Raw genomic sequence first — 24,929 nt, forward strand, 5'->3', positions numbered from 1 at the left:
ACTCAGTCGTCGTCACCTGTACCCATCATCACCGTATCTGGTTCGGTATCATCCCTCGGAGGAGGGGATGGTGGCGAATGACGGCAAGGAGGTGGAGGGGGAACTCTCCTCCTCTTGAAAGGGGACGGTCCAAGTGCCGCAGGATCTCCTGCCGGTGACAGGGGCATCCTTGTCTGGATCTCTGAGCACCAGGTGTGCAGTGCCTGTAGGATGTCCGCCGACCTGTTCGCTGGCGGTAGCGGCAGTTGCAACGGGAGCGATGGCAGTGTTGTGGCATCCATTCCTCATTGCTCTGCTGCTCCTTGTCTGCTATCCACATCCGCCTCTCCGGGGTCCTTCCCTGTAGGACCTGGCCTCGACAAACTTCTTATCCCAGTACGGCCTTCAGACGAGAAAACTCCTCCTCAGAGATGTTCGAGCCCTGCATGACTACTGGGTGGGGGCACCCCCTTCTTCTCGACCAGTGTAGACGGTCTAGGGGAGATGATCAGCATCGTCTTCACCGCAGTCTTCGCAATGTGTAGAAAAGATGATTCCCTCAGAGCAGGCAAGGAAACTCTCGGCTTGGGGGCCGCCTCCTGCGAACCCGCATCCGCAGCCTTTGCGAGAGATGCCACCACTCCTTCAAGGGAAGATTTCGCCTGGTGAACCTGGGTCTTCACGACCTTGGGCGCACTTGAGGCCTTCACCGTGGAGCGAGGGTCAGTGCCCCGCTTCCCCTTGGCTTTCTCCGTCAGAGTCAACTGGTACTTCTCCAGAAGTTTACCCGGGTGGTCCGACTTCCTCTTCTCCGCTGACCAGGAGTGTTGGCTTGTGGTTGAAGGTGCCGGAGATGCCGTTCCCGACCTGGGCACCGAGGAGCCCATCCCAACGGCCCTCCCGGTGGCACCATATCCTTGCAGAACGCACAGGCCTCTTCCACATGCGTTTGGTCGGAATGTAGGCAGTAAAGGCACAGGGAGTGCCCATCATCCAGAAAAACGTTCCGTAGTCCACATCCAGGGCAGATCCTGAACAGAGGCGTCGAGTCTCCTTTCTTCAGCCATGTCCACGCAGAGTAGGCCTCAAGGAATCTTCCGGAATATTCCAAGAAGGGAACTCGACGAAAAAAAGTCAGAAAAACGGGTCCCCATTAGTCGGATGATGGATCGATGGAGCTTGATGCTCCATTGACCGGAAAAATAGAGTAAACTCTAAGAAAAAGCACAAAACACTTTAAAAAGCCCAAGAGCTAATCACAAGGACTCCCATCACTCTAACGTGGGGTAAAAATCTGAAGATGGCTGCCAGAGGAGGGGCTTAGGTAGAGGGCAGTCATTGGCTGGGGGCAGTATGACCCAGAGACCAGCAATTGGTTGTTAGGAGCAAGACAGTTCAGAAGTGAAACTGAAACAGATTATTTCTTTACCGAGGATTCCCAGCGTGACGACTGGAAACATTCATGAGCATGTGAATCCATGCCAGACCCCATGCTGGAAAACTTTTTTTTTTTAACCTTCTAACATTTTCCATGACACATCATTGTAACAATTAGCATAGCAGAGCATTGACAATCCAACTGAATCATATGTAGGTGTTCACTCGGGGGAATGGAACTCTCTCTGTATGTGCAAGCAGATCCTCCTGAATGGGGCCCAGATGTCCTATGGCGGCTGACACATTGGCGTCCATTCAAGAATCGATCCCTCCACCTCTGAGCACCAAAGAACATCTTGCATCCATGCTGCCTCAGTAGGGGCCAGTAAATGTAACAAGGTGTTGAGTATAGTCAACTTGGCCAGCAAGAGACATATGGCCAACAGCTTCCATGAACTTGGGGACAATTCCATAGTCCTCCCCAACAAGCAGACCATCAGGTCACACAGTACCTCCATGTCAAGAATAGAGGAGATTGTAGCAAGAACCACAGTCCAAAATCCCTGTGTAGCTGCATAGGACCAAATCACGTGAAAAAAGGAAGCATCCGACATGCCACAGTTAGGACATTCCCCTGTATTTAAGGTGTCATATGGTGTTGCTTGGGAGATATGTACATCTGGAGTTAATGGACATTTTGTGTGTATAGGTACCCACACCAATGGTTTCCCCCGTACACCTTTCCCGTTTAGCCATGGCTGTCTGACTCAACCCTCTGAACTCTGCTTGGGTCAGTTTATATATATTAGAAATCAGGTGTGTGCAGCTCACTAAACAACAGAGCAGCTTTGGGGAGTCAGGGAGGGGTCAGAGTGTGTCGGCTCTTTGGGGAAGTCCTCACAACATGCCCGGAAGGCATGCCACATCCTGAAGTATAGGAGTAGCGATATAAAAACGCCCCCAACTTTGGACACAAACCGATCCATTGAGACAAACTGCCCATCTGGGAAAATATCTCCCAGAGTCTGTATTCCCAGTGGGGTCCAAACACTGTTAACCAATTCGTCACATAGGCTGTATGTACTTCCTGTATGCCCCCACAGAGAGAGCCCCGGGAAGTAAGGTTTGCCTATATCAAATCTCCTGTGTAGGCTCCTCCAGACCAGAACTGTGCATCTGATGGGATTGAACGTGCATTTGTCCAGTTTAGGCTCCGATACTAGCAAAGATTGTAAAGAGACGAGCAAGACGGACACATTTTCTATTTTCACAAGTGGGTAGTCTACCAATCCCAGTATCCACAGTGACGGAAATTGCGTCTGAGGGGCCATATAATATAATTCCATATCTGGAGCCTCGAGGCTGCACTGTTCATAGGAGTGCACAAGAATATTCCATCTGATATACAGGTTCTTGGGGCCCCATGAAAGATTTATCAGAGGAGCCTAAGGTTAGCGAAGAATTCACTTTCAAGCTACACCAGGACATTCTGGAAGAAATACAAGAATTTAGGGGCAATAATTATTGTAGCCAAACAAATGTTGCCGTACAGTGAGAGAGAAAGGGTCGTCCATCACGCCACTTTCGAAGTCAGTGTTTCCAGACAGTGAAAATGATTTTGCTTGAGTATGGGAGCGATCCAGACTTACTACAACCCCAAGATATTTAATCGATTTCCGCTCCCACCTATAGCCCTCTAACATGGTTGGGTCAAACGGTGACTTCGTTCCGAGGGAACAAGAATGATTTTTTAACAATTGATAGTCACTCCGGAAAAGGACCCGAATCAAGATACCTCACGGGTGAATGGCAGCAGATTCCAAACTCGATTTTTCAAATATAGAATTATATCATCTGTGTATAAGGAGATCTCTTTGCAGACCGCCAGCCTAGAACAAATGTGTAAATCCTCTTGCGTTCCAGGAAAGTAGTGAGCACTCCTTTTGTACCAAATCTAATGAATGCTATTGGTGACATGACAAGCTGCTTTTGACCGGCATTGGTTGTCAGACTTTGCAAGTGAGTACCATGCTCAGATTGAATCGCTCCGGCGCTGCTCCCGGTCTTCAGAGCTGTGCTACTGCACTGCCATCATGCTTCGCGGCTTGCTAACACCTCCCCCCCTTTGGGTAACATAAGGGCAATGCCCGCTGCCACAATGTTCTCACTCTGATTTGTTATCCTCCAGTCTGCAAAACCTTAAATTCGTGTGCCCCTTTTGAAAGGTTTTTCTTGCATTGTTGAAGCAGGAAGATAGCAGTTTCCCTCTTGTAAACACCCGACCTCTTCCTCTTAAATGTGATTTTTCTTGTGCTTTTTCTCACTTTCGCTTACTTTTATTTTCCAAGTTAGAACCAGATAGGTTCTCCACATGATTTTCAGAGTGTGGCTTGATTTACCAAATTAATGCTCAATTAGTTGTTCTCCAGGAGGCGTGGCTAAAGAGCCATGGAGTAGGTCGTGATTCCTGGTGCTCCTGCGGATCCTCCATGATCCTGAACAAAAGCTGTGAATAGAAGAAGAGCCCACGTGTAATACAGGACAAGTAGGCAGGTGAAGTAATGCGGAACTCGAGGCGCACAGTTTTGGAAGGATTCATAGTGCAGCCCAGGAGATACGGCCCAAAGAAGGAGCGAAGCGTCCCAGTGGGAAGAATAATAAAATGGCGGCATGGTCATAACAAAGGATCTCCCAGAGGAGTCTCCAGCAGCAAGCACAGAGAAGCGCTAGTGCCGTATCACAGAAGAAAGTGGCTCGGAACCCTGTTGTATGGAAAGAATGAGCGTGTGGCGGTGGGCGAGGGGGGGAAGCAGGCTGGCGAGACAACACAGCAACGACACGTTCAAGTGCCCCAGCAGAGACGAGAGTGCGGATCATGAGACGGCGCTTGAAGTAAGGGTCAGACACTGCGGTGTGACCGTGCGCCGAGCTCCTAAGGCCGTGGGTAGACACGTCAGGCAAGGAAATAACATCTGGCAGCGAAAGGGAAAGCCCAGAGGCTATAATGAGCAGCAGAGTTCGGAGGATAATTATTAGCAACAGCAGGACCACCGGAACATTATAACATCCCGGATGCGGACACATCGTGACTGCAGGCTGGCAGGAAAGGCTGGGAACGGGCAGACACGAAGACACAAAAGAGCACTGCCACAGTGGAAGGTGAAGTTCTCACAGAGGCCACGTTGCGGAAAAAGATAAGCCAGCACAGTAAGCGGTTCACAGGCTGAGTTCCCGAAGACGTGGCGGATTAAATTCAGAGGACACCGGATTCAATAACTCCTCAGAGGCACAAAAGGGGTACAGCATCGAGGTAGACTGCAGGAGGGGAGAAACGGACACATGGATGAGAAACAGCATGCGTCAGTGGTGGGTGAGAAGCTTGGATGCCAGTACTCATGCACGCACACCAATGGCACCTCAGCAGTTGGCCAGCAGCTGTCCCAAGCAGAGGTAACGCGGAGCTGCCACCGACAGAAGCCGGAAACAAGATCTTGTGCCTGCACCGCGGCCTGGCCCAAGACTGAAGGGGCCAGAAGCCAAAATAACGAAATGGCGCCATGCCCCAGCACCGGCCTCACACAACCCGCAAGATAGAAGCCAGGACAGAGAAAGGGAGAAGTGAAGTTACGTAGTGAGGGCACAGTCGACCTTGGACGCAGCAGGCTGGCACAACGCTGCTGCCGGATACTTGGACAATGCGGATACTGCAGTAGTCTGAGGTACAGCCTAGGTCTGTGTGCACCACGCCGAGACGACAGTGTGACCTGGAGGCAGTGTTGCAGAAGGGCTCCAGTAAAAGCCCAGAGAGCTTCCATCACCCGAAGAAGGCCCACAGCACTAGGTTGAGAGGTGAGCAAGATAAGGGGTGGAAGGCTGGGGGAAAAGAGGAACCGGACAGTATGGTGATGCACTTGGGGGAACAGCTGGCCCTGGCGACATGAGAAGAGGTGAAATGGAGCGAGGGATGGACCAGCTCCCATAGAACAAGCAACCCCGTACCAGAAAGGACAAATAATCACACCCAGCAGGGCACAGACATACGGTTTTAACCAGGGGAATCAACGGGCACGGGCTGATGGCATTTCCTATGACATTGTAGACCTGGAAGCCAAATCTAGCACAGAATGGACGAGGAGCGCCGGAGGAGTACGTTGGAGGTTTGATGAGATGCGAGCATTGCCACCAGACACCAGGATAAACCTACAAAACGGTTTGTAAAAACAGGGGAAACACTGAGGGCGCCGGCATTGCAAGCAGTAACAGATACCCCACAAGTGGAACAGAATAGGGAGGCCTTTAAAGTGGTGGTGAGAGGAGCGGCAATGTCGAACTCAAAAGGGATGCAGGACGTCATAGTACAGGATTTACAAAAAACAGATGGGAGGTTGGAAGCTATAGCACAGACATGAGGAGGGACCCTGGGGGAGGCACAGGAGGTGACCGGCCTACAACAAGAATGTCAGAAACTTGGGATAGGTTAAGCAACCTAAGCTATAGGAAATATGTTAAGAGACAACATGCAGAAGGAGACAAGCCGCAGTGATTGTTAGCCTGGCTTTAATAAAAGCGAGAGTAAAAGGGAAACAGTCAAAGCGATTGTGGGTACAGACGGAGAGTTGAGGGAGATGCAGGAGCAGGTGAATACATATTTTTATGATTATTATAAGCGATTGTATGAGGAGACCTCAGAGTGTGATAGGTCAGAAGTACAGGAAGCATTCCCTAAAATTAATCTACCCAAGCTAAATGGTGAGGAGAGAGAAAAGCTTGAGTTCCCCGTAACAATAGAAGAACTAGAACATGTGATCAAAGAACTACCAAACTGCAAAGCCCCGGGAGCGGATGCACTTCCCAGTGAATTCTATAAAGAATACAGAAGGGAGATCCTAAATCAACTACTAGCAATGCTTAATGAAGCACTGCGCACGTGCAGATTGCCCGCATCCTTGCGGGAATCGATAATTGTCCCCCTCCTTAAACCCAATAAGCCGGATACAGACTGTGGCTCATATAGGCCCCTCATTACTGAACCAAGACGGGAAGCTTCTTACAGCAGTTATGGCACAAAGACTCAAACCAGTTATAGTGAAGCTTATATACCCGGACCAGACAGGATACGTATCGCATAGGAACATTACTAACAACCTGGGAAGACTGCACTCGGGGAGATACACAGCAGTTTTGTAGTGGCGTCCCTAGATGCAGTCAAGGCGTTTGACTTCGTTAGATGGCACCGGTTGTTAGAAGTGCTGGAAAGGTTTGCATTGGGCCCACATACATCAAGTGGGTGATATTGCTGCATACTGAACCGATAGCAAGGGTCAAGACAGGCATGATTATATCAAAACAATGACAGTTAGGCAAGGGCACGAGGCAAGGATGTCCGTGGTCTCCGATGCTCTTTATCCTAGCGTTGGAGCCACTGGCAGCCTACTTGCGAGAAGAATATGGGGAGGCGGGCATAGGCACTCCGGGAGGGGGGGCTGAGAGGGCATTTGATTTCATTGTACGCGGATGACATGCTTCTGTACTTGCAGCATCCCAAACCGAATTTGCAATATATCCTAGATGTGATGGAACGATATGCTGCCTTATCAGGCATACCGATCAACCCACAGACGTTGAGTCTGTTCCCTCTGAGAGGGTATGTCGGGAAGACCGTGCACATGCTGCCAGCACTACCAATCAAATGGATGACAGACACATTCCAGCACTTGGGGTGGACATTTACCATGATCCCAAGACAGAGCATGCACAGAACACGGTGAAGGCCGCGAACAAAATCGAAAACTCCATGGCCTTTTGGGCCAGACTGCCGTTGTCGATGATTGGGCGTGCATCATTGCTAAAGATGGTGCTGCTACTGAGGCTGCAGCATTATTTTGCAAATGTCCCGTTCGCAATACTGAAATAATTTTTTAAGAAACTGCATGGTATATGCGGGAGCTTCCTGTGGCATAGTGCAAGGCGTAGGGTGGCATTGTGGAAAATCCAGAACCCATATGAGCGAGGGGGGAAAAAATTGCCCAATTTTGAGGTATATTTTGTCACGAGCCAGTTGCAATTTGTAAACGAGATGGTTGTCGGAGGAACAAACACCCGAGTCATGACTATTGCGAACAACGAATACTCCGCCCTTCCTGAACGAAGACATATGGATAATGGACTCTCACACAATTCGCTTGCCCTCGCTGCTGCGATTGGGGTGTGTAATGTGGCGCTGTTGGGGTACACAAGACCATATACCCCACAGATCCCGCTCGTTGCGTTAGGAGTAGATGAACAAGTGAGGTTAAATGTAAGGAAGTATTGGAACCTAGGGGGGGTGGAGACGGTGGGAGAATTCATGAAGGAAGGTTTGCCTAGGGACTTTAAGGAATTGTCAGAAACCACGGGAGTACACCGGGGGCAGCACTTCACGTACTCACCGCCTTCAGAGGTACCTTAGACGCAGGTGGCCGGAGACTGGAACAGCCCCCAGCCAGACGAGACGATGGAGACATTCTATGACGTGTCAGAAGGGGGACATGAAGTCTCAAAGATATAGGAGTTACTGGTGTCCAAAGTGGGAAAAGAGTTGGGGCAGCTAAAGCCGAATTGGGAGGCAGACTTACGGGAACCCATGACAGACGCTATGTGGACCAGAGCAATGGCATATCACAAAAAGGTGTCTAAAAATGCACAACTTCAATAGATTCAATTATATGTGACACACAGGGCATATCTAAACCCAAACAGAATAGCAATGTTTAGCCTGCCAGCAACGCAATCATGCCCAAAGTACGGGGAGTTCAACGTAGATCTGGTTCACATGTTTTGGGCCTGCATGGAGATCGGTAGATTCTGGGAAGAAGTAGCCCAAGCGTTTGCCAAGGTGGATATCACCCTGGATGTTGGATTCCCCCCTGGCTTGTCTGCTAGGAGGATTTGCAAGGCCCAAAAGGCTAGACATGTGAGTATGCTGAAGGATCGGACAGATATACTGGCAAAACGGAGGATAGCGATGGGATGGAAAGCACAGATTAGGCCTATGGTACAGGTGTGATTGAGGGACCTGTTAAAATGGGCGAACGCAGAAATCGTGGTATGGCAAGAGGCAATAGGTCGGAACACAGAACAAAGAGAGGGGGTGGTGAATGCTTGGAGACAGTTGATTGTGGATTTAGCCACTTCAGCACAGGGCACGAATGACCCATAGAACACCCCTGTGCAAGAGGGTACAGATACCAGGCGGCGGAGGAGGAATGAAAGGCAAAGGAGTAGGAACTATTAGGTGCGATGTAGGCCTGGGTAGGAGGGGAGGGGACAGGCAGCTAGGAATTGTCTAAGTTACTGTGGTTTAAAAAAAAAATTAAAAAGTTGTTCTCCAACAGGAAGCTCCCAGGGAGGTTTTTGTGTTGCTTCCTGCTGAACAGGGCATAGAACAGATCAGTTTCAGCAATACAAGGCATGGGTGGCAGGAATTGCTGTTCATTTCTTTAACCCTAACTAGAGGCCAGATTAGATGAACAATCTTGATTCAGAAGCATGCAGTTATTGTGCTAGAGCTATGGTACTGAGGTTTCTCTTGCATGAATTGTATATTCCCTGGGTAACCAGAATCCATACAGATCATTAATAGAGCATTGACTACAGGGTGCCAGAAATCCAGATGTGCCAAGAACATTGCCATACTTTATTTCCAGTCATGTCACAAGTCAACCTGACATGCTTTGGTTCTGTCGCTTCATAACTACCATCTCAACAGCATAACTGGCAACCGCAGCAGCAACACTAGCACATACTAGGCGCATGGGTTGATTGGGGACCCCAGTTATTCACCAATGAAGGAGCTAGATTTCAAACATGTTGTTACATAAGAAGCACACACTCTGTGTACCACTGATTTCCAAGGTGGCAATTTTCTTATTTCAGTGATTCCAGTTATGCTTAAAGGAAATCATTCTTTGTTTTCCACACTGATGATCGCTATGTGTAATATTTATAAATAAGTATAAAAGAATAAACAAGAATATTGTTGCTGTATTGCTATTAAAGGTATAGTAAATGGGTAGGTACTCCATATAAATTAAGACAATACAAAGGTATGGGGATAACAATTTAATATGATCGAACTCCTATTTTCCATATTGTCTGCTTTGCTGTGTTCCTGCTTGGCCAGTACTGCTCCTTTTAACTATTTGTTGTACATGGGCACACAATGACATACATTACTCACTGTAATCGTATTTCTGGTGCTTGTATCTGCTTAGATTTACATGCTGTGGATGTAGTCCAACATATAGTGGTAATCGTGGAGTATTGCATCTTTTTTCCCGAAGATCGAAAAGGGGCGTCGACCTGGGTGTGTCCAACACTATCCCCACTGTGAAGTGTTGTGCACCCATGATCCCTCACATGTCGAGGTCCCCCCATTTGTTTTTTCTGCCATGAGGGAGCCTGAAGAGAATGCGTGAGTGTGTACAGAGGCAAAGAAGGTGTAAGATGTCTATTTTCCTTCAACTCCAAGAGGGGAGAAAGAGTCTAGAGAAACATTCGCAATGAAAGCTACAGTAGCTTCTGTGTCTCGAGTAGAGTGTGCTCTAGGCGTAAAGGGTAAGGCTCTCTTTGACAGAGGGTAACATATTTGTATAGATTTAACAATCCATGTAGAAATTGCTGACTTAGAAAACAGGCTCCGCTTCTCTACCAGCAGCAACAGAGACAAAGAATTGATCTGTCTTTCAAATTGTTTTTGTTCTATTAAGGGGTAATAAATCACTGCTCTTCTAATATCTAGTGTATGGAGGCTTCTTTAAGCCGAGTTAGAGGGATTCTGAAAGAAAGCTGGAAGTTCAACGGACTGGTTTATATGGAACTTGGAAATTAATTTAGGCGCAAAGCCTTGGTGTGTGCGCAAAACCACTTTGACCTTATGAAGAGTAAATTATAAGTTACTCACTATAGTTACTAACGTACTCTTAGTCCATAGTCCCCTTTCCTCCATACTGTATGGGTGTCCCTTCCAAGGGACGGGAGACAGAACCTTTTTCACCTGAAAAAACCTTCTTACCCTTTAAATTTAGAGGTGTGCTGGGGCGCGGCCCAGGGAGCATGTGCTGCCCAGACTCTGCCCTCCAGCGCCACACCTCAGTCCCCATTGATGCGTCGACAATAGCTTTAACATTGCCTAATGACACCAGTATTATTAGGGGGGAGGTTGGTGGGACATATGGAGGAAAGGGGACTATGGACTAAGAGTACGTTAGTCACTACGGTGAGTAACTTATAATTACTCTTACGTCCCGTCCCCTTTCCTCCAAACTGTATGGACGATTACAACTGATTGTAGCCCCAGGGTGGAGAGGAGTCCCTCTTTAAGCAAATAGGTTCCAGAGAACCGCCTGTCCGAAAGCTGCATCATATCTAGAGCCGGAATCCAAACAGCAATGCTTGCAAAAAGCCGAGGGAGAAGCCCAAGTGGCCATCCTGCTTATGACTTGCCAAGGGACATGGCGCTGGAATGCGATTGGGCAGAAATGCTGGGTACGTCTGCATGACTACCTTGTCCCTGTGAAAGGTGGTATATGGTTCAGAGGCGACCAGCGCCTGAATCTCGCTGACTCTGCGAGCCGAGGTAAGAGCGACTAGTAAGGCCGTCTAGATGGTGACCAGCCTAATGTCCACGGACGCCATTGGCTCGAATGGTTTGTGCGCCATGGTGCCCAAGACTATATTCAGGTCCCACACTGGGTGCGGTCTCTTGACAGGTGGGTAGAGCCTCGTGAGACCGGTCAGGTGTTTGACGATAGGGTTGGAGGAGGAAAAAATGCCTTCCTGTAAGCCCCAATGGCTGCAAGGTATGTACGGCAGGTGTCGACCTGTACTCCCGAATGAACGAGGTGCGCCGAAAAGGAGAGCATGTCGTCCAGATTGCAGGCCAAAGGGTCAATTCCCTTGGAGTCTGCCCAGAGGCAGAACCTGGTCCATTTGCTCTTGTACTGGGCCCTGGTGGCTTTGCTCCTGGCGCCCTGTATGATCTCCAGATTGGCCTGTGAGAGGCTAAGGTGCCGAAGCGTTACCTGCTCAGGTACCACGCTGTGAGGACTAGTTTCCCGGGTGCTGGGTGGATGACCCTGCCCCCCTGCTGCGCCAGAGATGCGCTGGGCCTGTCGAGAGGTGTATCAGGGGCACCTCAGAGAGGCCGAGGAGCTCCAAAAACTATGGTCTAGCCAGCCACCATGGAGCAATCAGAATGATGAGGAGCCGGTGCGACTCCTTGATCTTGCAAAGTACCCTGTGGATCAGGGGAGTGGGTGGAAAGGCGTAGGCCTTCATGCCGGTCCACTGGAAGTGAAATGCGCTGCCCAGAGAGCCGGGGCCCTGATCCTGCCAGGATGCGTACTGGGGGCACTTCTTGTTGTGCCATGTGGCAAAGAGATGCACTTGGGGGTGACCCCACCTGTTGAAGATCTCCTGAATAACTAGTTTGTTTAGCTGCCACTCGTAATTGTCTGCCTCCAGGTTGGATTCCCCCGGGAGATGGACTGCCGAGAGGTAAATTGCATTTTCCAAAGCCCATTCCCACATGCTGATCGCCAGTCTGCACAGAGGAGGGGATCTGGTGCCTCCCTGCTTGTTGACATAGTACATGCTGGTCGAGTTGTCTGTCTGGATGAGGACAACCTTGCCCTTAAGAAGTGGTAGGAATGCTCTGAGCGCTAGCCAGAAGGCGTTCAGCTCCAACCAACTGATGTGGTATTCCTGCTCCTGTCGAGTCCAGGTGCCCTGGACCGAGAGATCGTCCAGGTTGGCTCCCCAGCCCTTGAGTAAGGAGTCTGTGGTGATGGTGGCATGCGGAGAAGGCGGCCAGAAGGGCTTGCCTGTCCTCCGTAGGTTGCAGTCCCTGGACCACCAAGTTAGGTCCGGATGGAGAGATGGAGGAATGTTGATCAGTTCAGATTGAGAGCCCTGCTCCTGACTCCATGAGGCCGCGAAGTGCAGCTGAATCCTTCTCATCCTTAGTCTTGTGTGCGGGAAGGCTAGCAGAACCGCTGCTAGTAGACCAGGGAGATGTTGATACCACCAAGCCGAGGTCACCTCTCTGCTGAGGAAGTGGACGGTGGCCCTCTTGATGGCCGAGATCTTGTCTTCCGAAGGGAAGACCCTCTCTGAGCATGTGTCTCCAAATGAGTCCCAGGAACGTCAGTCTGCGTAGGGAGCAGCTGTAACTTCTTGAGGTTGAGCGAGAAGCCCAGGTCGTGCAGTGTGTTCATAAGGGCATAGGAGGTGAACCGCCTCCGGAGATGTAGCCCTGACGAGCCAGTCGTCGAGGTATGGATAGATCTGGAGGCCCTGCTCTTGGAGGAGGGCCGCTACCGCATTCATGAGCATGGTAAAGACCCTGTGGGCCGAGTTGAGGCCAAACGGGAGGACCTTGTATTGGAAATGGTAGCCCATGATCCTGAACCATAGGAAAGAAAGATGGGGCTGCCAAATCGGGACGTGTAGGTACGCGTCCTTCAGGTCTAAGGAGCACATCCAGTCTCCCTTGTCCAATGTATCTGCTATAAAAGCTGGCGTAACCATCTTGAATTTTTGCAGGGGTAAGGAGAGGTTGAGGGTGGAAAGGTCCAGCACAACTCTCAGGCCCGCCTGGTGGTTCTTCTGAATGGCAAAAATCCTGGAGTGGAAGCCAAAGCCTTGCTGGGAGACTGGAACTTCCTCCACTGCCTGGCTCTCTAAGAGCGACCGGATCTCTGCCAAAAGAGTTGCTGTCCCACCTGTGGGAGTGGAGGGGTGAAGGGAGGAGAGGCTGCGATGGGTAGACAGTACCCTGTGGATACGACGGAGAGGATTCAGGGGTGCGCGAAACTCAGGCGCCAGAAATGTGCATGGAGAGCAAGCCTGCCCCCCACCATAGACACGTGGACCCGAAGGGGCGTGTCATGCCTTCTTTCCCTCAAAGGCTGAGGCTGAGGAGGGGGGGCTGGAAAAAGCCCTTACTCCACCCCCCCCCCCCTTTTGTTGTTTGTGCCGGTTCTGAGATGGCGAGTGGTCCGGCTGCCTGGATCTGCGTTCCTGGAAGCCGCGGAACCCTCCATATGTACGATCCTTCTCTGAGTGCTGCTGAGATTGGGTGTAAGATTTGGGCGTGGTCTTTGTAAGAATGGACAAGGACTTTGCCGTTTGTGAGCTGTTCTTTTTGTCCAGCTCTTCATCCGTAGAGGAGTGGAAGCGGTCCCCCACCCTCAAATGGTAGATCTAGAATGCGCTCCTGAACATCTGCGTTGAATTTCGTCGCCCAGAGCCAGGCTGTGCGCCTCAGGTCTGTGGCAATGCAGATGGCATGGCCCGAGGTATCGATATGCGCCACTGTGGATTCCATGAGGTCACGTGCCACGAGCTTGGCCTCCGCTAGCCCCACCTTAAAGCCTGATTGGCATTGGGTTGGGAGTTCCGGCACGAAGTCTGCAAGTTCCCCCCTTAACCGTTGGTTGGCGGCCGCTAGCATGGCATCTGTTTTGGCCTGACGCAGGTGGAAGGAGGCATTGGAGTAGGTCTTCTTGCCATAAGCCTCCAAGATCTCCTTGCCTAGCAGCGTTGCAGAGGCGGCGGCTGAGGACGACTGAGGCTTGGAGTAAAGTGATGGTGCATCTATCACTGAGGAGTGTGGCTGAGGATGGGTCGAGAGCAAGTGTGTGTCCCCCTCCATCTGCCTGTACTTGGCGTCCAGGCGTCGGTTGATCGGCTGGACTGAGTGGGGCTTGAGCCAACCCTTCTTGGCCATGGAGACTAGTGGTTTGCAGTGGAATCCCCGTGTTGGCAGAGGGGCGTCTTGTGAGGACTTCAGCCAGAACCCCCTCTGCCGGCTGTTCGACGTCGGGCTGAGGGAGGCCTAGGTACTCCGCCAGGCCAGCAAGACCTTCAAGGCAGGCCCTGGCTGAGGGTGGCCTGACCGGATCCGGATCCTTGTCCGTGTCTGTCCTGAGGATCTAGAGGATCTTGTGGAGGAGGAGGAGGGGTAGATGGCGCTGGAGACTGGGGTACAGAGACCCCAGCCGGAGGCTGAGGAGGCAACGGAGGTTGCGGAGTTGGCTGTGGACCCGGAGGAGGCAGCTGCACCGGGGTCAAGGAGCCCGATGGAGGAGTCTGGTGCGGCTAGCATGGCGGGGAGGACTTCCCCGACTGCGTCTTTGATGATAACCCCCATCTGAGGAGACATCATGAGGCCGAGGAATTTATCGAAGAGCACCTCCTCACTGGCCAAAGAGGTGGCAGGGGGTACCGACAGGGTAGCGGGGGGGGGGCGGGACTACTGGAGCCGCTGCGTACCCAGTACATATGGACACATGGGAAAGTTGCCCTGCGCATATGAAGGGTAGACTGTAGGCCACGTAGCTGGTTGCGACCAGTCCCAACTTGACACTCGTTCTTTGCCAAATTCGTATAATGGCATAGGACGGGTGCTCCTGTCTGGCACGGCGGCCATTTTGTTGAGCTGCCTGCCACATGCCTGCGACGTGTTGCCCAGTCCGCTGGGTACAACCTCGACCAAGACTCTCGCGTGTGGATCACGAGGCCTACCCTGCACCTCGGGTCTCGGCCCGGTAGGTGTGACTCCCTCGACCCGGGGGGTCGGTAGAGCTGCGTTTAGGCAGCCCTCAGACGTATTGCCGGTGTTAGGGCGTAGCCCCTCGGCCATTGCGCCGGTAAAAGGGCGTAGCTCCTCGGGTGTAGACCTGGTACAAGAACCTTCCCGTCCCTAGACACTGCGTCCGGGAGGATCCGGGGACCCTTCAACCCGAAGGCCGGTAGCTGTAGCAGCCTCGGTGCACGTGCCAGTGGAACGACCTGACCGGTCCCTCCCGCGCGGGAGGGTCCCTGGGAACAAGTTTCCCTTGCGGGGTGCACTGGGAAATATCGGCCCGACCTTGGATCTGGGACGATGCTTCACGAAGTTCTTGAGATCCTCTGGAGGCGACTTCTGGAAGAGCTCCTTCCACCTGGCTAGTCTGTTCTTCAGCACCTTTGAGGACAACAAGTCACACATCGAACATGATTTCCAACCGTGGTCTGGGCCAAGGCAACGTAGGCAGAGGGCATTGGGGTCTGAAGTTGGGAAGAGCCTGTTGCAGGATGGACACCTGTTGAACCCTGTAGAAGTCGACATGCACCGGGGAGGAGCGTGATGCCTGAAGGTCGAGTACCTGAATGATAGAAAAGACCAAAAATAGGAAAGAAGAAGTATCCGCGCACGGAATTACATGACCGAAGCCAAACACAGGAGCGCTGGTGAATTCGGCCCGTTCCCGCCGATGTGGAAAAGGGGACTGAAGTGTGGCGGCAGAGTCAGGACAGTGCATGCTCCCTGGGCCGCGCCCCAGCGTGCCTCTAAATTTAAAGGGGAAGAAGGTTTTTTCTGGTGAAAAAGGTTCTGTCTCCCATCCCTTGGAAGGGACGCCCATACAGTATGGAGGAAAGGGGACGGGACGCAAGAGTACAAGTGGGCCTTGAACAGAGAGGTTGCAGTTCTCGAACTCGCCCAATGGAAGTAATAGCCACCAGATAGCCTTAAGACTAGCATTGGGAATTGGCTCAAGAGGAGGGAACAAAGGTTTAGTAAAGGCAACATTCAAGTCCCATCCGGGCGTTGGATTAGAAATAGGTGCGTGAAAGTCTTTTCACCCCTTCCATGAAAGTCTCGATTACCAGGACTTTCACCAGGAAATCTTGCTTTGAGAGGTGATGTAAGCAGAGAGGGCAGCAAGGTGGACCTTCAGTGAGTTAAAAACTTGTCCCGAGTACAAGAGGTGAGTTAGATAAAGGACAATGTGTGTGGGTGAATAGTTAGAAGTACCACATCAAATGACAAAGTGTTTCCATGTACTGGAATAACAGTGCCTGTTATTTGGTTTCAGTGCCTCTCCAAGAATGTCCATACACGTTTGTGGCAGTTAGAGATGCCAAAACTATCACTTCAGGAGCCATGCCGCTAAGTTGAAAGTTTGAGGGTAAGAGTGCAGTGGACAGCATGTTGTAGGGGCAAAGCAGCTTCACCAGAGGGCAAAGTGATATTATCAAGAGATGTGATGGGACGAGCCCACATTGGTGCCATCATGATTAGTGTAACTTGTTCCTGGTGCATCTTGTGAATTATCCTGTTGAGGAGAGGAGTTGGGGGAAAGCATAAGCAAATCTCCCTAACCATTTGATCCAGAGACCGCGCCCCTTGGATATCTTTTGTGGATACCTACAGGCGTAGTCTGGACATTGTGTGTTCTCCAGTGTTTCAAAAAGGTTGATGGCTGGATGCATCCATTGTGCAAAGACATTGTGCAAAATGTGTTCATGTAAGCGCCACTCGTATTCTACAGGGAGCTGAACGTCTCTGCTGAGCATGTCTGAAAGAAGATTGTGTTCCCCTGGAACATGTTGGGACAGGAGGACCATGTGTTTAAGTGCCCTCTTCCAAATGCTTTGCGAAAGTTTGGACAGACCTGGAGAGTGAGTAGCTCTCTGCTTGTTTATGTAAAACATGACCGTGGTGCTGTCTGTTAGGACTGGAACGGTCTTCCCCTCCAGTTGTAAGCTTTCAGGGCTTTGAACACTGTTAGTAGCTCTAACAGGTGGATGTGTTTGTTCGCTACTGAGTGAGACCATGTGCGTGCACTGTCTGGTGGAGAAGGTCAGCTACACACCCTGACAGGGGCATCCCCTTTGGGGTTCTGTGGTGGGAGTGGTCCCTACTGTGGGGGTGGTGAATGATTTCCCCTTCAAAAGGTGGTCCTTCGTCCACCACTGCTGTGACGGAACACCGGCTTTCGAGACAACCGCTAAATCATCCCCACTGATAGCTTGCTTGACACCATTGGCTCAAGAGCAACTCTTGCAGAGGAAACATGCGCAGACAGGCATGTGGAACCAGGAAAATGCAGGATGCCATCATTCCTAATAGCCGCATGGCTCTCCAAATGATTATGTGACGACCGGCTACATACTGAGGGATCTGGGACAACATGTTTTGGACCCTCTCGTTGGAGCGGAAGACAACTCAGTCTTCTGTTCGAATCTGGGCCCCCAGTAATTGTTTTACTTAGTTGGGTGCAAGACCATTTCTTTTCTTTGATAAATAACCCCGGTTGAAAGAGTAGGTCTACAGTATTATGAGTGTTCTCCAGACACGCCTAATGTGGGTCTCCTGTTATGAGCCAGTCGTCTAGATAAGGGTACACATGAAAGGACCGTCTGTGTAAGTGAGCTGCTGCCACTGACAGAACTTTGGTGAAAACCCTAGGGCTGAGGCAATGTCGAAAGGGGAGTACTTTGAATTGATAGCGAGTGTCTTCTATCTTGAACATTAGGTACTTTGTGTGCTGGCAGCATTGAAATATTATAGTATGCATCTTTCATATGCAAGGTGGCCATGTAATCCCAAGACTTCAGCAGTGGAGATACCTCCTGCAAAGTAGCCATTGTGATCCTCTCAAGCGTGACATACTTGTTTGCAGGGTGCAGGTCTAAGACAGGGTGCATGGTTAGAGCCTTTTTGGGTACAAAGAAGTATATTGAATAGATACCCTCGTTATCCTGATGACTATCGCTCCCTTTTGCAGCAGGGCCTCCACTTCTGCCTGAAGGATGAGGAGATGGTGCAGAGACCATCTTCTGTCTTTTGGCGGGTGGTACAGAGGAGTTTGAAAGAAATTGATACAATAAACGTCGCTGACTGCACCCACTTGTCTGAAGTGATCCCCTTGCATGCGTGGGTGAAGCTTGTTATTCAAGCTCATACTGGAGATGCTTGCGAGGGGACCTGGACCAGAGAGTCATTTGCTAGCAGGGGAGCCTCTGGTGGCCACATTCCTACCCCTTCCTTTGCCACGCCGAAACCCCTGCTGTTGAGGGGCCTGATAAGAGTTGGACGTCCCTTGGCCAGAGTACCAGGGCGGGCCTCCTGTACCATAAGAACCTTGGGTGGGACTAGAGAGGGATTGCCCCCAAAAGGGGCAGCGGGTATTAACAACTCTGCACTGCACATACAGCCTACTGGAAATCTGGTTGAGAGATTTCAGAGTCTCATGTTCTTTCTTTGCTGTCTCGAGAGCATCGTCCACCAACTTTCCAAAGAGAGGCGACATTTCTATGGGCTGATCGATAAGTGAAGCTGGCCTCTCAGGTTTAAAACCTGAATTACTTTAGCCAAGCATGGCGTTTCAAAAGTGTCCCTTCCGCCAATACTCTGCAAGCCCTCTCAGCAGCGTCAAGCATGATTTTTTAAAAAAGATTCTGAATGACCCGACGTTCCTTCTACCCAATTGCAAGCAGCTGTGACTTAGATGGTTAAGGGACACTTTGAAGGGCGCCTTGCACCAGGCCCCACTGGACATCACTGAAGCTGGTAAACAAAGTGGTGCTATTGGCAATGCGGGTACTATAAGCTGCAGAAGTGATTCTCTTGCCCAAGGCGTAGAGTTTTTAAAGTCTTTGTCGGGGGGAGCCTCAGCCGAAAACAAGGGAGCACCTGCACTTTTTTTGGGTTGTGGTGTACACCAGGGAGTCCGGAATTAAGTGTCCACGCAAATAGAGCGGGATCAGAGAGCGCAGGGTGAAACATCTTCTCAATGTGCAAGTTTACTGCTCGAGTAAGGGAGGGCGTTAAGTAAGGAAGTGGCAATACGCCTCTTAATGGAGTTGAGTAGGGGAATTGCCTGGTTGACAGGAACCTTCTCGGAGGATTTCCTCTACAAAGACGTGTCAGGCACCGCCTCTTGAGTAATCTAGAAATGGTCTGCTGCCTTCCTAAGAATGTTATTGAAGAGCAGCTGAACGTCAGCAGGGGAAGCCTACGTGGGCTGTGTGAGAGGAGTTGCGTCCACAACAATATTGTCAGGTTCTGCCTCATGAGCAGGGGTAGTGGGGCCAGGCCCGCTGGTCATCTGCATCAAACCATGTGTCTGGGTCCAGGAGAGGCAGGATCTTGGGACTATTATCCAGGTCTGATACCGATCATCCTGAAAAATATCTTGAGAGGGATCAGGTAACTTGAGCCGAGGGGAGGTAGGGTAGACAACAGCAGGCTGAAGCCTAGGAGACTTGCAGGGCTTAGGGTTATTTTTGAAGGAATGAGTCCTTTTATGAAGAAGCTTGTCAAGTCTTACTGAGAATTCAATGAGCTCAAAGACGTTTTCCATACACTCCTCAAACCTTTCCCTGGTCCAGGAGCTTTTAGTTGGAGTTTCTTGAAATGGGAAAGCTAAATCTTACTGAATATGGCCCTTAGGCTCCTGTAAGGACTGTAACAGCGGAGGAGGCCAGGGTATAGCCTTGACGTAAAGAAGGAGGTTGCAGGGGCCCAGAACCAAGTGAATCCTGGTGTGGAAGGGCCATCATCAGCTTTTCCCTTAATTTAGGGTGCTTTATTGAAGAAGCATGTTTTGACATGTCTTTCGTCGTTTCAGAAATAGGCGCTGAAACTTTAGGGGGAGCACCCTATGGCGCGGAAATCTTGGTACCATGCATCACATGCAGAGGTGCAGTTGGTCGAGAACCGGAAGATTCTTCAGGCCCCGTCAAAAATGTTGATGGGCCTGCGGGTGCCCTTGGCTTCTTTGATGGTAACATTGAGGGATGCCGAGGGGTTGTGTGCTTAGCCTTGGTGGCGTGAGTATGTGTGCCCATGTCGCCAATGAGTTGTATCCCCGTAGCAATGCGTTTTGCATGCCTAGTGGGGCTGGGAGCAGGAGTTGGCTGATTCCGCAATGGTGTCTTCGGCCTCCAAACTGGAGCCGTGGCTGCTGTAGGGGTCGTCTGACGCAACAATGCCGGTGGGGGGGGGGGGATTGGATTTGGCTTGCATGGCGTAGGCCACCCACTGCTTTGTGCACCTTTCTTTATGTGTTTTAGGCTTAAAGAGTCGACAGGCTTTGCAGCACTGCTCGTCGTGGTCACGAGGTAAGTCGTTATTACACTCACAATGAGTGTCCCTCCAATGAAAACCTCTGTGGGGGTGGACCTCCAATCTCCGTCACCCAAAGTAGGCCAACCTCTTAAGATGCAAGTGCATGTTTGCAAAGCAGGTTTATTGTAAAGAAAAGGCTGGGAGGGGATAGATGATGCTGTAGAGCCAAACTAACCAGAGTCTCCAAAATCTACACAAACATTACAACAGTTAACACTCCCACATATTTCAATACATAGACATCCCCCATTCATGATTGGTGAAACCTATACAGAGAAATCTAATCTCCTTTAGTTCCCACTCTCTCATTGGAGACTTTTATTTAACAACCATCCCTTTTCAACATACATTTGAATCATCTCATGTTTACAGCACGCCCCTTCTGGTCACAACATCGTTACATGGTTACATATTTGCCAAACAAACAATTACTGATTCCATCGGGTCAAGGACCCCTCACCCTGGCAGTGATGCACATGGTCTCTGCAAGGACACCTCAACAATATGAGAAGGGGGATAAACAACAAGTCCCCTTTGGACTGGCAATAAGTTTCTTATCCGCCCAGGCATCCTCATTTCACACTAACCTATGCAACTACCATTTCAGCACGCATGGCCTCTAGCCACATCCTGGTCATTCCTGAGAATCGGTATCAGGTAATATTATCCCCACCAAAAATATCGCCGTACATATGGTCGTCGGGAACGGCCATAGGCGATATTTTGGTGGGGATAATTTCTGGGGTAAATGGGTGGGGGGTTGCGGGGGTGTCCCCCGCTCCCTTTTAAAATATATTGGGGTTGCGGGGGTGTCCCCTGCAGGTTCCATGGGGTAATATCGCCGCAAATATTGTGGCGAAATTTTTGTATGGCGATATTTTTGCAGAGATATTATCACATGGAACCTGAGAAACTGATTGAAACTCAAACCATATGTTCACTCTGCCCTGAAGCATCCTTTTACACCAGGTTTATTACCTGGATCAGAACTGGCCCTACCCAGGTGGCCGGACTTCCCTGGACTATGAATAACAGACTCCCATGTACTTTAAGGATATAGCAGGACCAGCGAAAGGCAGAGTGAAAATATATCCAAGAAGAGAGAAAACCTGGCAGGAGAGTACACCAGGTGTATCCAAGAAAGATGCAGACAAATAGCCAACTTGTTTTGTATACCACGTGTGTTGTTGATCAAGAGAAACATAAGGAACTCATATTCCCGAAAGTATAAAACAGAGTGAAGAGAAATCCAGGGGAAGGGAACCACCCTCTGGAACAAAGAACTCTATCCTTCTAAAACCTTTTTTGTTGGAGTTACGCATTTCCTTTTTTGAACATGCATACCATACTCAAGGCCAAATACATTTCCCTTTTCATCTTAAGAGTTAATATTGTTAGAATGTGAGGGCCAGAATAGTACTTTGAACACAGTACAGTTTTCGTTGGACATCTTGACATCGGACAGACCCTTAGTTTTATGTTAGGTAAGGAAAAGCTGTTAGATTAGGGACACAGGGGCATTTTCCAACCCCCTTTTCATTCATAATAAAGGTGTATGGGCAAAACCATACATCCTTTTGTCTGAGTCTCCTTCCTAGTTCCTCACAGTATAAAGGAGCATTCTGACACTTCTAGAAGATCCTTGAAGCACAACTGCTTGTACAATGTACACAGTTCGATTTTGTCTTGCGTTTGGAAGTTAATTAGTGGCAAGTTACGCATTTGCTCCTCGTTCACCAGAGGTAGCTCCTGCTTACTGGGTGATGCCCCAAACCCAGGAGCTGTTTTTAACTCCTGCTTATCAACTGTATTTCAAGGCCACATTGCTTGATCACCAACAATAAGTGAGAAAGGCAGCTGCAGGAGCCTTGTTTGCCTTACTCAGGAATAATGCCCATTTTCTATCAAATGTCGGAAGAAAACCTTTTCCGATTCCAATGCATGTACCATAGTGTTTCACAAAGATGACAACATGGGTTTCTCTGTAAAGGGACGCTAAACAGACAGTAAATAGAACAGAGCAAGCTATGGCGGTACAACCAAGGCCTTTGCAAATTGCATTACCAAATCATAATGAAAAATAAAAGGCCTGTAAATGGTTTCACTAAGGAAATAGTTAGATAACCAATTCCCAAATTCTACAGTGTTCGAAATGAGGGGAGCTGGGAGCTATTTAGCTCCCGCCTGTAGCCTAAACGTACTTGGCTAGTTTAACAGCAACAGCTACCAGGAGCTACATTTGGCTCCCCAAGCCAACTGATGCCAAACATACCTATGCAACATTAACTCTGTGCATTTTGAAGGATCCATAAATGAGCATTAGGATACATCTATAAAACATTTAAAGCATAAGGGGTTATAAACAATTTAGACAATATTAAGCTTGCATCTCATGTGGAAGTTAGATTTGCAGAGCGCTATGTACTAGCTCCTCATTCCTTAGTGTTAGCTCCTGCTTAATGCTGGATACCCGAGAGATGCTTTAAACTCCTAATTATCCAATCTTAATTTCGATCCCTGTTCCAGTCAAAAAATACATTTCATGGCTAGGCTATTTTCCTAGGCTTAGAGTGATTTCTCAACAAGACTGCAGCAAAGACCATAAGCAGAATTCATGGAAAAATACCATGCACGTGTGTACAAAATCACAGGGCAGCACGAAAGGAATGTGGCCTGATACAGAACAGTTGTTAAATTAAATACAGAAAATATAAACAGCAGCCTTGCCTTAGTAGTCTCACTCTTGGGTATGGGGAAGAGAAATCATGTTGTATAGCGTCATACAATTAATTATTTTTGTTTACATGGATTTCTAAATAAAATACTCTCCACACAAACCTGCAGTGGCAGAGGTTGCAGGGTCCTGGGATGGCTGAGAGATCAGCATCCTTTCTTGTGCCTTTCGAAGCTGATCGGCATTCCATTCTTCCATTTCCCGCTCAAAGCATCGATTGTCCTCTTTGACATAGTCCCTTAAATCAGGAGGCAAGGTATCCATTCCATTAAGCACCTGACCGGTTTCCTTGTCAAATTCCTCTGCAATAGCATATAATTCATACATTTCATAGAGCAATGAAAACATATAAAATGGGGGTTGGGGACAGAAATAATGTAGCCCAAATATATATGTCAAAGTTACAGTATCTTTGACTACTATTTGAAAATCGCTTTTTAGAAATGTTTTAATTTTTTTAAAATACCAATGTAATCGGGTACATTTAAAAAACAGGATGCACAGTGGACAAAATTGAACAATTTCGCAAAGTAGGTTTGCATCAAAATCGTGTCGCTGAGCTACTGACGATTACCATTATACAGTGGCTAGCATTAGTGGTAACTTGATTTCACAGGTAGCAGAGCACCATTCAAATAGAATTAACACCTAATCATTCTTGCACGAAACCCTACGCTCCTACACGTAAATACATTGTTAACTTTATTTTCAAAACAATAGTTAATAAGCAAATAGTACAAATTGTTGGGAAATCTTGCTACGTTAACAATCCACAAACACTAGTATGACCATCAGAAGAGAATGAGCTTTCGAAATTACACCAATACAGTTGAAAGCAAATTGCGTGCAAAATAGCCTAATAGCGTGTGTTTATAGATACACCGTTTATTCCAGAGAGGTCAAAAGGCAGTCCAAAACAAACAAAACACTGGTCCAGGTGACAGAGTAGATTGACACAGTCTTGTCACGCACACTGTCACAAAAGAGACTCCATGAAAACGACTGGTTGGTCAAATGCACAGAGCAAAGCTTTTATTTTATTTTTGAACATTTCTTTCATAGGAAGGTAGTCCAGCTTGACAAAGTGGATCCCATAGAGGAAAATGCGTGATGAGAGAAAATTGGCGTGTTACAAATTGGGTTACAGCTTTGGGGGAACTGAATTAAGTTAACTGGGTTACTTACCTTCGCTAACATTTCATTCTCATGAATAGTCCTATCATATGCGAAAATATCCCCAGATGCAGGACTGGATCCAGAAATGTTTCCATTAGCCCAAAACTGTTGGTGGACAGGCAGGACCAAAGTAGCATTGTGCCTCAAAATGGCCCCTGCAGCATAATTGCAAAGCCTATCCATAAAGACACCACTTGCACTTCGACCTCATTTTTCCATGACAAAGCCCTAAATAGATCTCTATGGGGGATTTGTGCACAGCAGTGTAATCATTTGACATAGTGGTAGAGCAGTGCATCACCCAAAAAGAAAGACCTAACTCAGTGCGACAGTGTCATGCGTATGACCTTGTCAAGGTAGAGGGGAGACCAGTGGGAGCCGAAGGGAACCTCTGTTTCCGGCTCTCCAGTATACCTGTAAAATGTAAGCCAATTGGTGCCCTTTCTCAGACCCAAAGCTTATCAGCCTATATCCTGGCCAGGCTTTTATTTCGATTCCTTCAAATAATATCACTAGCATACACTAGTCTCCTCAGAAACCTGGTATGGATCATGGATCCCCGGGATGCAGTACAAAGTAAAGGTAAACGAACTGCAAAAACCACAATGCACCTTGGTGCCACATAAAAGACACAGCCTGCAGCAGACGGAATGGATTAATTTCCCAAATAGGAATGGACAGACGTCCCCTCGAAAAATTAAATAAAACCACCAACACCCACCT

At 49.1% G+C, this 24,929-nt stretch overlaps 1 protein-coding gene across 2 annotated transcripts in view; it reads right to left on the reverse strand.

Annotated features, from left to right (window-relative positions):
* USP25 (ubiquitin specific peptidase 25) overlaps positions 1 to 24,929 on the reverse strand; it is a 1,331,637-nt gene that overhangs the window by 298,619 nt on the left and 1,008,089 nt on the right. For both annotated transcript variants that reach the window (XM_069636412.1, XM_069636413.1), the window contains exon 17: positions 23,135 to 23,332. In XM_069636412.1, the coding sequence (XP_069492513.1) occupies positions 23,135 to 23,332 (198 nt within the window). The remainder of the gene's footprint in view (positions 1 to 23,134; positions 23,333 to 24,929) is intronic.

This window comes from Ambystoma mexicanum, chromosome 7p, assembly GCF_040938575.1.
Source record: "Ambystoma mexicanum isolate Mex_15411 chromosome 7p, UKY_AmexF1_1, whole genome shotgun sequence".
Taxonomy (NCBI): Eukaryota; Metazoa; Chordata; class Amphibia; order Caudata; family Ambystomatidae; genus Ambystoma; species Ambystoma mexicanum.